This window comes from Frankliniella occidentalis, unplaced genomic scaffold, assembly GCF_000697945.3.
Source record: "Frankliniella occidentalis isolate FOCC.00 unplaced genomic scaffold, Focc_3.1 Scaffold209, whole genome shotgun sequence".
Taxonomy (NCBI): Eukaryota; Metazoa; Arthropoda; class Insecta; order Thysanoptera; family Thripidae; genus Frankliniella; species Frankliniella occidentalis.
The window spans coordinates 428802-441020 of record NW_026267335.1 but is presented as its reverse complement, the minus strand read 5'-3'; the positions used below and the strand labels follow the sequence as shown (position 1 = coordinate 441020).

The window sequence follows — 12219 nt, the reverse complement described above, 5'->3', positions numbered from 1 at the left end:
ATTTCTCACATCTACAAAACAAAATTTATAATATTATTTAAAATTATTAACAGCTGGGATAACTTAAATGCTAAGTTTACTCAAATAATTTGCGTACAGGAATTACTTTTTGTTTGCAAGAATTTAGTCATGTGTCGAGCTAAACAAAATGGTTTTGGTCAGTTAACTATGCATGCTAAAAGCAAGTGATTTGTTCCTAATGTGACGGATTTAAAACTTGGTCTTCATCATATTACTTTTGTCAGTATCATTTGAGGCAGCACAAAGTGAAGCTTGCAAGAGATGCAACAATTTGCAACATATACCCAGAGCTAGATTTATTTTTGACCTATCCAATACTTCATCAATCCCGCTCTTTCATGACCATTGTAAGACGGACAGAAAGCTATAAGTCAAATTGTCCATTAATATTAAATGCTTTGCATTAGAAACTTACAAAACAAACTGAGATGAACATAAGATGGAGTAGTTACAATAAGGCCTAAATGTTCATGCGGGCAGTGGTATGAGCTAGTGAAATAAAATTAGCATTAACTAAGTAGAAAAATGTCTCATCCACTAAGCTTTATGAACTGACATCAGGGTCAATAAAAGATAGATAAAAATGGTTTCCTGTTTCCCTGCCTTTGATGTCCATGTGCGAAAATTGCTTGCTCATTCTTGCTTGTTCACCCACCTAATGTGATATCTTTTCCTTCATCCCAATTGCGATATAAATTTCTTCTTGATCTCATTCCATGCCCAGTACGTGTTTCTTTCGTTTACCTTATAACACAGAAACAAAATTATCTGACTTAATCCGTCTTACAGGCTTCCAATTGATACGAGACTCATTTGATCAAAATACATTATTGTAGGAAAGTTTTAGGCTCCACTGTGCATTACTCCGGTCTGGTTGAAACAAAATTTCTATATTTGCTTACGACCAAAAGTTAACCCAAGTGCCATATTACACTAACAACATTTACACATACAAAAATTTCTTTGAAATAAGAATTTCTTCATGTCAGTCACCAACATATTAGTATGAAAAGGAGGCACAGCCTGGTTCACACAGAGAACCTCGTCACATGTGTCTTTTTGGCTAAGAAGTGAACCTTAACAGGCAATTGCAATAAAACTGCAAGTTTCACTTCCTTAAGACCCGAGAGCAAATGTAAATAGAAGATGCAAAACTTAATTAATGAGAGTCAGGAATTCTTATTAGCCTGATAGGAGAAAGGTCCTGAAGAAGTCGACCAAATAAGCTTCAGTTACTTACGTTATTATAAAACGCGAGTATTAATGAAAAAACTGCTAACTTAAATACTGACAGATGAAAACACTTCAGGGCCACTTCCTTTAAACAAATATAACGAATCACGTTAGAAATATATCCATCAAACCAGAGCATATTTGAATAAGGCTCTCCTCCACACTGTTTCAACAAAAATATTGGAAATTCATTAATTAACATTATGTGCAATATAAATGCAACATTATATTATAAACAAAGTCTCAGCTGTTGGTTCTCTCACACGCACCTCTCCACATAAAACAAAATGATCACTTTTAAACAATGTTTACAACTCTAAATAAGGGTTTATCTGAATTAACTTGTCTCCATGAAATCAGACTTTTATCACAGGTCTGGTCTTAACTGCTTACATATAGGAAAAAATGAGGGCTCAGTGGCCTGGTCTCAGCTTGTACTTGTTGCGGGATTGTTGCCATCTGGCAGCGTCCAGGGTTTAAGGGGTTCAGGCACCAAGTGGGGTGTTCGAGAGCTTATGGGAGGCAGTATGGGGGACACCGGCCAGGGGTGCGGGGCCGACGAGTGTGGCACGCTTCTTGAGTGGGGGAGCGCGAGCGACCCCGGCCCGAGGCCGGATGGCACCACGGCGGTCCCCAAGTGTCCGGCCAGTGGCCCAGAGTTGGGGGTGGTCGTGCTGAGCCCGGTGAAACCACTCATCGAGTTGGAGCCCGGGCCTCCGAGTGAGCCTCCGCCCAGGGAGAGGGTCCCGCCCCCTATGGAGCCCCCGCCGAGGGGCCCGCCCAGGGGCCCCCCCATGCCGGACAGAGGCGACGGCCCCCCGAGCCCGCTGCCGGACGGTCCCCCGGGAGGGCCCGGGCCGTGGCTTGGCGTCAGAGGGGCGATCGTCGCGGCCGACTCCGGGTGCAGGAAGTTCCTCCTCTGCTCGGCCTTCTCCGCCTGCTGGGCGATGCAGCGGGTCAGCAGCTCCGGGAGCAGGTCCATCTGCTCCTGGATGTTCCGCAGGCTCTCCTCCATGGCGTTGATCCGCTCCTCGAGCGTGTCCTGCCGCCCGCTCATGTCCGACACGATCTCGTAGACGGAGTTCTGCGTCTGTTGGGACGGAGAGCACACACTTTTACTCCACAGTTGCCGCATGGATGTGAGATGGAGCACATTTAACCGCAGTCTGTCTTACTTTGGCCATGTCAGTTATGGTATTGGCATTGTCCATCAGTTTCCTTTGGTCCATCTTGACTTTCCTTAAGCTGTTCGACAGAGAAAATCAAAATCAGTTTTCAGTCCCCCCTGTTTGACCATGGCGCCTTACGACAGTCGGGTAGGCAACCCGCCCACGCCCACGCGTGGCGGTACAGTCTAAGCAGCAAATTGCAGGCGTCCTCCAGCTACTCAAAGTACAACGATAAACAGCGAGTACTCACGCATAAATCGCGAGCAGGAACTTCCTCTGATGCGTGCGGACCCGTCCCGCGTTGACGCGCTTCACCAAGCGCGTGTGTTTGTAAATCAACCATGTTTCCCGAAGCACATTGGCGGCGGCATTTTTCAGCTGAAACAGAAGCAAATAAAGTGAGACTCCTGCAAAAATATGAGTCTCCACCGCTCTAGGATGCGACGGCGCGCTGTAGCCTTACGCACAATTGAGGATTCTTTGTGTTAATTTGCGAATAGTTTCTCTTGAAATGCGAAGAAAATCCTTCGCAATTGCACAAGAAATTCCTTCGCACGTTTATAAAGCAGCAAAATCCTTTGCAATACAAAACAATCCTTCGCAAGTTTTCATCAGCGCGGTACTTACTCGTTTTGTGAGCTGCGTGTCCATCATAAAGTTGTGCACGTGTTTCTCAGCCCTCGTCAGTTCCAGCTTGCGCGAGACCACAGCCACGAGCAGCGCTGTACATCCGGCACCCTGCCCAAGCAGATAGCAACCAATCAGAGAATCGTCAGACGCTACACGTTTACTCGCCAAAAAATCGCACTGAAGCTCACCCGATATGACTATATATACATCGCAAACAGCAATCATAAATAAAAACAAGCAGAACCAAAATAAATCTGATTCAACCTTATTATTGGCATTTCAAGAAAATGGCTGTACAGTGCTAACGTATTTTGCACTCATGAACAACAACGATTTTGACCAGTGAGACTAAAAAAAACGAGAGCGATGAGAATGATATTGAAAAGCATGTAACTTTGTTGTAGCCTGGTCTCATTCTGTGCGCCGGCGGGTCGGGTCCCGGTCGGGCCGCGGCCCCGGGCCGGCTGCAGGTCACCGCCGTGGACCCCGCCCCTGGCCATACGCGCCCCGCGCCCAGGCCCACTTACCATGACGCCCGTACTGACTGCGATTCCTCGGCCGCAGTAGGTGTTGGGCACGATGTCACCGAAGCCGACACTCAGGAACGTGATTGCGATCAGCCACATCGAGTTCAACAGGTTGGCGTGCTCTTCGTCGTGAAACCTGATTGGTCCAGAGCATGGCACATGTCACAGCCGCGTCCAGCCGCGAGGCTTGCATGCCGTGCCGAGCCGGGAAGGAGGTAGGGGGGCGGGGCGGTGAGGCGGGAGGGAGGAAGGATTCTCGTCACGTCTCGTCTTTGTGTGGGATGGGTCGGCGCAGTGTACATGCTCTGTCCACCCCTGAGCGGCACCGGCGGCCCCCGGGCCCGCATTCAGGGGGCCTGTCCGCAGCCCTCGCCTCGCAGAGAGAGAGATACAGAAATAGAGAGAGCCAAAGTGGGTGCGAAGACATGCATCTCTGCCTCGGTACCGTCTCATTCCCATCGAGTCCCTACCGGAGTGAGCATTCTGTCAGGCCAGTGCGTCACGGGACCCTCCTCGCAGGCGCACCGAATGAAACCAGGCTCGCTTCCACTTACCATGGTGCCGACAGTGAGGGTGATGCCACGGCCGCAGTACGTGTTCGGGACAATATCTCCATACCCTATGCTCAGGAGGGTGATGGCTACCAGCCACATGGCGTTTAACAAGTTGGCGTGATCCTCGTCATGGAATCTAGAGAGAGAGAACACGCCCATTGTAGCTTTGCTAACGGCTTAGCAGAGAGGCTTGCCTCTCGCTTCCAAGTAAAATCACGCAACTCCAGGGTAGAGACAACACAGCCGAGACACTGCTGTCATGCTCGTGGCACTCAAGAAATGAGTTGCTTTTGGTTTCATCCGAGTTTGATTCGTTCGAACTTTTTGGCTGAACCGACGGGTCTTGTTAACTAGCTGACAGCTCTACTTTAAAGCATCATTGGCAATTCTGTGCTTGGGGTGAAGGGTGCAATCTATGGAACGCCGGTGTCTCTCATAACTATTTCTACAAAAAATATAAATTTTAAAAAACGAACAACCGATGATTTTAATACTATTCCTCGATCTAATTTAATCTGATTTTTGCTTTTATGTTTTGAAAACAGATAAAAAGATGCAGATTTTAAACTGTTGTGTCTTAACGATGATCAAACGTGATGTTGGTACAAGAACTGTTTTGATGTCACGCTACCTTTTGCTGACAAGCAACAGCATGGTATCCTAAAACGATTTATTACGTGCCTGTCTCTAAACGAAATATAACATTCTTAACTATTTTTAGTGCAGAAATTACAGTTTCAAAAATTGAACCAAGAGTGGACATACAAAACAGCAAAAAGCATCTACGTAAGTCCAGAGAAAAACTAAGAAACGAATTCAGACTCTACGGCTAAAGGTGCAGTCCGCACTAATTCTCTATACTACCATGCTCGACAGCAAAAGGAAGGAACTTTGAGAGAATGGAGGGCGGATTACTTTTTTTTAAAAATAAGCCAGGGATATTATTTTTGAAAAGACTTTATCCCGAATAGCGCCGTGTTGTTGAGTCGATGCGCTTCAGAGGTCTTCACCGGAAGAAAACCTGCTGGAACTAAGAGGTTAATAGAACTCGATATACTACGGTGCTATCGTGGCAAAAAATAGTGCTACGAGTACAAGTGATGTTTTCGTTTTGCTGGTAGAAGCATATATGTATACCGCAACGAATGGCTAAGAGTAGGACGCTGTCAGCGGTTAAAACTAAAGCGAACACCCCCGTATGCCAATCTCAGAGTGTAGGGAGAACACCTTGGTACCGTAAGTAGTCCTGGCCTAAACATGTTTAATTTCATTAGATGCTCCATCGGTTTAGGACGTGAAAACAGGGAAAGCCGTGCCCGTGAGCTGTGTGCGATCAAATTAGCAACGCTGGAAAAGCTTGGTTTCAGGATGGCTTTTAGGAAGAAGTGACATGGTCGACTAAGTAAATTAAAAATTAACATACTAAGTTATGGCTTCTTGCCGTTGCTACGTAATTATGAATAATGGAGCATCTTTTAAAAGTTTATTTTACTCCAGCATGCAGCTATGTGGTTATTTAATAATTAGGAGCGTAGATCCAAAGTTTTTTCAAGCAAGACTGCGTGGCCAAAGTACATAGAGCTGTCACCGTGTATTTTACATTATAGTTGTTATCATGGTATTTTTACGACTAATACAAAAACAATAAAAAGTAAGACAAAAAGATTAATTACATAATTTTTAGATGATTAGTTTCCATTTTTAGGATATTTCCCCTCCAAATACCGGGTTTAGTTGTGCAGTATGACGGGTGAGCGGCCGGGTGCTTCCTCGACTTGTTGGGTTATCCATGGCGCCAGCGGACAGTGAATTAGAGTACCCAACCCTGCATACACCTAACAATCCTCTAGAATCCAACAGAGACTCGGAGTGCAAGCCTCGTCGAGTCATTTTTCCACAGTTATTGGTTTAAGAATGTTCTAGACTCACTGGCATTTTGTTAAGAGAACTCCAGCTCATTAAATTATCTTATTAGATTGTTGGACATTGGAATGTTTGCCTAAAAGTGCAACAGCACTTTTGAAACTTAAATTATATATAACAAATCCAATTATTTCACTGTTACGTTTTAGCAATGTTTCAACTGTCGTATTTTTGCGTCTGAACTGTTTTTTTCGTAAATATTTTCGAATGACATAAAAGTTTGGTACATTGTGTCATAAGTATTCCGCCGTAAGGATGTGGGTAAAGGTATAAGCATGGGGAGGGATAATGTGGGTGGACCCGAGCTCGGCTCAGCACGGCACGCCAATAAAACATCAACGACAGCAACAATCTCAACAGCAACAGGGAAAACAGGTAACACGCATCTGTCACTCAAAAAATAATAATAAAAAAAGACAGGAGACGCGGGCATTCGGAATTGTATGATGAATTAGGACAGTTATTTTCCGTACAATGAAACATTTATTGTCAGGATTTGAAGTCTTAGAAATTTCTTTTTTTCTTTGCGAACCGTTTGCCCGGGTCTGACATGCTACACAACACCGAAACAATCACTACACAAGACGACATTACGAAGTACGTGAAAATGCACTCTGGGTGCAATTTATTGTGCCCTTGGTGTGCTTAATAGTGTGATCTGGTTGTGCGTCACAGAAACACGTACAAGTGTTTTAACACAGACCAGCACTTAAAATGAACTAGTTCTCACATTTTAGTTCGTTTGGGTTGAGTTTGTAAGTGGTCATTGATCAAAAAGAGTCCTCTCTAAACCATGACGGTAAATTTTAAATGCCATTCAATTTAGAATTGATGGATTTTTTAAAAAAGAAATAGAAAGAAATGTCCAGCCAACACAGATAAGTCCAAAAGCGGAATTTCGTGCAAAAGAGAGATAGAGTAGAAATAGAATAGATCGAGAGTTCGTACGTGCAGTGCAGTCCGCGTGCACACCACACACCTCTAAGTTTTTCTCACTCTGCACACCACGCTCGGACATAGCTACGGGTGCGTTAGCTAGCCCTTACTCCACTTCACCCATTCGTTTTCACTAATTTAACTCTCGAACTTCTGGAACAATCTATTAGACCTGAGTTTAAACAGACTTGATGGCGTGTAAGGTCTGGCATGAGCTCCGAGAGCACTCTAGGAGAACGAACTACTTGTTTACGTAAGTGAGTGTGCCACAAGTATTGCAAATTAAGGTGACACCCGGGAGGAATTTCTACTTTCAAAAAACAAATCCGATAATTTCAGTTCAATGACTCAGAGACACACTAAGGAGCACCACAATCACACTTGTGTTCTTAATTAGCAGCTTAAAAAAGAAAGAGGAAATTTTTAAAAAGAAAAAATGTACTGGCGAGAAGGCAAGATCATGTCTGTTCCTCACTGGTGTTTCCAACCCCGCTTCGACAGGTCTTAACTCCGCTCATACTCTCGAGTCAATATTGGAAGATCTGTCGATATTGGTTATTCTCTAAAAATGTCTAAGAAAAGAAAAGATTGTCACCTTTCGCACTGTCGCAGCGTCCAACTGGCGATGATCCAGAGCGAAACCATGAATACGAGAAGAACAGTGCCAGGACAGATTGTCATCAGGGTTTTGATGACAAACCGTGTGTTGAAGTTGATGCGGTTCAGCGCACCAATACTCCTAGAAGAGAAATACGGCATTGGTAGAGTTATAGGCGCTCTATGCATGCAAGCAGTGAGCAGCTGGTTGCTCACCTCGAGCTGGCGTCGGTGAACAGCTTGGAGTGCAGCAGCATCACTCGGCAGATGAGGTACAGGCGCAGGAACATGGGCAGCGACAGCGTCACGTCGTACGGCACCCACTTGCTCCCGATGTCCCCGCCCTTGTTGGCCAGCTTGGTGGTCCACAGGAAGTAGTACTGACCCGGGATGGGGTGCACCGCGCATATGACGAGCTCCACGGTGATCTGTGTGATCCTCTGCCAGGTCATGGCTATCCGCCAGTCGTCCGCGCAGTTGTCAATCATGAAAAGCTGTGGGCCAGACAAAGTGTTGGAGCGCACGGTATGCCAAACGTTACAAATAATGCAAGTGAAGCCCCGTCCCCGGCGATCCCCGGTTACACGGCGGAAAAGAAAAAAACAAAAATGATCAGGCGTGTTGGGTGACGAAAGGGACACACAGCGGCGTCCCGGCCTTGCGACAATGGGCGGCGGGAACGCTTTGTGCCCGACGGAGATAGATGATATTCCAATAAATGACAGGGGATATGCGAGGCAGCCGTGAGGGGGGGGGGGGGGGGGCATATAGGCCGGCTCTGCGTACGCTCGCGGGCCTGTCCCACCCATCAAAAAAGCGTAGTACTGATTTTATTACACTTTGCGTGTACTTGATTTTCTAACGAACATTTAGCTTTTTTTGGAGGGGGGGGGGCAATTTGGAATAAGAAGTGCAATATTCTTTGGAAAATCAACTCTACAGTGCTCCCATTTTCTGTTGACGCCCCTTTCGCACACACTCACCTGGACTTCGAGTGCGTGGTAAGCCACTATGAGGCCGAGCAGCACCACCGTCGACACCGAGATGAGGGTCTTGAGCGCGTAGGAGTACGACGAGGCCTGTAGACAGAAGAGGAGCGCGCGTCATGAGATAAGCGTCAACACACTCTGATAGGAGCGAAGGCAGTCCGGCTTATGGGCAAGTCTTCAATCAGCACTGACAGCGGGCGCTGGCGCTCCCCGGCGCTCCCCGGCGCTCCCCGCTCTCCGGCACTCCAGCAGCCCCCAGGGGCCCCAGGGGCGCGGCGTGCCGGGCAGCCCGGGGCCCCGGGGGCCACCTCGCCCCGAGGTAAATGGCCCATGTCAAGGCCCGCTCCAGCTCCGCCCGCCTCCCTCCGCCCGCCTGCACGCATTCCAAGCTGACCCCCGAGGCCCTCGCCTCTTTCTTGGCCTTCAGAGGGAATTTGTCTCACCCCTTCCCCCCTTACAACTTTCCCTGCCTTTCCCCCCCCCCCCCTCCCCTCTTGCCCAGCAGCAGCGTCGCGATCTAGGGAACGCACAGTTTTATAGAGTCAAAATCACAAGAAGTTTTCCTTTTTATGAAGTCGCTTGTCGGAGCGCCCGCCACGGCGAGGGTAGGCACACCCGCCGCGCGCCCCCGCTCAGCGGGCTGCCTGCACGCCCGGCGCTCCCCGCCCCGCGCGCTTAGCGGTCGTTACGTCCCTGAAGCGCAACGAAAAAGGGAAGCGACTTTTTCTTCTTCTCCTCCTCCTCCTTGTTTTTTTTTCTCACGCCCCGGTCTTTGCGCCTCACTCACAGCGCCCCTTACTGCCGCCCTCAGCGCGCCCACGGCTCCGCGGGGCGCCGACACTCCTTAAGGTGTTTGGAGGGCGGCGGGGTGGCGCGGGTAGGGCGGGTTGCGGCGCGTCCCTCCGTGCCCCATGAACTCAGGGTGCGACGCGTCGAGCGGACAAGCGGACCCCGCCCCGCCGGGAGAAGGGAAGAGGGGGGAGGGGGCGCTGCGAGATAACGCTATCCGCGCTCCACTTCAGTTTACGAGTTTCTCGCCCCTTTATACCCGGCTCTTTCGGTACGTCTCCGCGCCCGCTCGCCTCGCATGAAGGCGGCCGGGCCGGCCTCTGTCGAATGTGTCGGCCGGCCGCACATATTGCGCCCGCACTAGAACCCGCAGCACCACCACCACCCGCAGCAGCAGCAGCAACAGCACCAACAGCAGCACCATGGCCAGTCGCACAAGCAGCACCAGCAGCACCAACAGCAGCACCAGCACCAGATCCAGTAGCACAAGAACCCCCACCACTTGCTCCTCCCCCGCCCGTTGCCCCAACATGCGTCGGCAGTCTCAGAAAACACAAACTTATGTTTTCAAATTTAAATTTACAAATTAAAATTCTCGGAAGTGGCTACTTTCCTTTCACAAAACAGGGTATTTTTTTGCCCTCGGCTGCTATAGGCTACACCCGGCCAGGCGCAGTCAAGTCGCCCTCGCCTACCCCCTCGCTGGGCGGTCGCCCCCCAAACCGATTCGTTTCCAGATTGAGCCGTGTCCAAACGCGGCGCGGGGCGAGCATATGCGCCGTCTTTGATGTACGGGCCTGTGGATGACGGCCATCCTTCGTTCGACACTCCCTGGAACACAGCTCCGCCCGCGGCGTGTGCCGATGTGTGTGCTCTCTCGGGGGCGTGGCGTGGCGTGGCGTGGCTCGGCGTGACGCGCGAGTCCCTCTACGGGAGACTTGCAGATTTATTCGCGGCACTTCCGGGTGCCAGCCAGCGCTGCGCGGTACATTATGAATGTCTTTACAGAGCTTGAACACGGGGCCGACCGGAGTTTGGGGAACTGGGAGGAGTAGGGTAGCAAAAGCAAACTGACAAACTGGTAGAGAAATTATTTGGACGACCGTGGCCGGCCCACGGGGGAGAAATTTAAGTGGACTCTTGCCAGGAGCTTCCCGTGGAGGGAGGCGGAGGGGGGGGGGAGTAAAGAAGTTGAGCACGTGTAGCCGTTCCTCTTGGTAAATGGGGTCGGGAGACAAGCACACGCCAAATTGTCCGACCTCATCCTTTCGTACCCACCGCACAGTTAAAGTCTTACGAAGCAAAATGCCAAATGCTTCGTACCTACGAAGGATTTTCTCCTTACGAAGCGTCCAAATCCTTCGTATTACAAAAGATTTGGCATTTTTCTTCGTAAGACTTTAACAGTGCGCACTATTAATAAAAAGCACAAATAAAAACACTGTAAAACGTAGAGCGACATAGGCTTTCATCGCTCTGTTAGAGCGATTTTTGCGAATAAATTACTTGTCACGAGTCTTCTTCGTAAAAGAAAATGTCGCAGAAACAACTCTAAACGAGCGACGTTTGCGAAAATGACTCAAAATGAGTCTTATTCGTAACCAAAAATGTCGCGAAAGTGACTCCACACGAGCGATGTAATTAATATCGCTCCCCAAAGAGTCATATCAAATTGGATTCACAATATCGCTCTATTTGGATCGTATTTGGTCACTCCTTTACTTGTAGTGAACCATAGACGGAAGGGTAAAAATATATAGGACGCGGCGCGAACTGGGGAAAATAGGGTTATAGGCGGCAAAATCTGCCGCACAAGGCAAACATGAGCGGGAAGATGAAATGGAAGCGAAAGCGGCGGCGGCGCCAGGACAGAGCGGATAAAGCGAAAGAGGAAAGTTTGCGTCGCGCCGCCTCCAATGATTGAGTGAGGCGGCGGCCAACTTAAAACTTTCATTCTTCTTTGCTACAAGGAGGGCCCAGCAGGCCGAGCAGCGGGACTAGCAGCGGCGAATAAGAGTTAAGCCAGGCCAGGGATGGCCGCCATTCATTGTCGATCAATCAGCCCCGAGCAGCAGCAGGTGCTGCACAGGCTGCAGCGGATTAAGGCGAAAAACAGGCGGGAGTCGCTGGAAGTTTGGCTCATTAGCATGATTTAATGGGACATTGCCAAAGGATTGTCGGGGGTATGTAGTACGCCCCCATCTCCCAGGCACCTTTTTTTTAGCATTAACTGAAGGGGGGGACGAGAAAGAAAGACAAGTTGAATTGAACGACAGTCTGCCACCTACCACTCTCTACTCTCTAGTCCTTCCTTCGTCGCGAGCGGCGAGCGCTGCTGGTTGATGAATGGCGCTGGATTTAAAGGACTCTCCATTCCGCTGCGCGACGCGCGCCGAACGGCTGAACTATTCGCGAACAGCAGGACGGGGCACAGCCCGGCGGGGCAGCAACGACAAGGCGCTGCTTATCTCAGGAGGGCGAGGCCACCCGCCCCGCCCCGACCGGGATTCTGCTTGCCCAGAATGTTGAGATTTTCCCGGCCCAAACCCGAACGGCCTGTCACTTGAGGCCGCCATTTTTACCCTCCGCTCCCCTCTCTTTTTACACCCCCTTACTACCACAAGGCCTTAGGGTCGGCCAAATATATATATATATTTTTACTCCCTCTAGCCTTCCTGCCCCGCCTGGCCTCTGCCTCTACCGCCTTTTTCGCGGGACAATAGCAAACAATTCACAGCGGACGACGGTGGTGGTGGTGGTAGTGGTGGTCGTCGTCGTCGTCGGTGCACCTGGGGGAGTGAAAGGGGAGAAGTGGAGTAGGGAGAAGTGGAGAAGGGAGAGGCTGGAGGGG

General features: G+C 49.3%; 1 protein-coding gene across 7 annotated transcripts in view; it reads right to left on the bottom strand.

Moving 5' to 3' along the window:
- Positions 1 to 892: 892 nt before the first annotated feature.
- Positions 893 to 12219, bottom strand: part of LOC113202083 (small conductance calcium-activated potassium channel protein) — a 107373-nt gene continuing 96046 nt past the window's right edge. For 4 of the 7 annotated variants that reach the window (XM_052272508.1, XM_052272510.1, XM_052272511.1 and 1 more), the window contains 8 exons: positions 8574 to 8669; positions 7807 to 8084; positions 7589 to 7732; positions 3581 to 3716; positions 3051 to 3161; positions 2674 to 2801; positions 2430 to 2499; positions 893 to 2344 (listed from right to left, as the gene is read on the bottom strand). In XM_052272508.1, the coding sequence (XP_052128468.1) occupies positions 1682 to 2344; positions 2430 to 2499; positions 2674 to 2801; positions 3051 to 3161; positions 3581 to 3716; positions 7589 to 7732; positions 7807 to 8084; positions 8574 to 8669 (1626 nt within the window). In that variant the 3' untranslated portion in view covers positions 893 to 1681. Of the gene's footprint in view, positions 2345 to 2429; positions 2500 to 2669; positions 2802 to 3050; positions 3162 to 3580; positions 3717 to 4134; positions 4271 to 7588; positions 7733 to 7806; positions 8085 to 8573; positions 8670 to 12219 lie in introns of those variants that run through there. The other 3 variants (XM_052272509.1, XM_052272512.1, XM_052272513.1) reach the window with 2 other exon arrangements.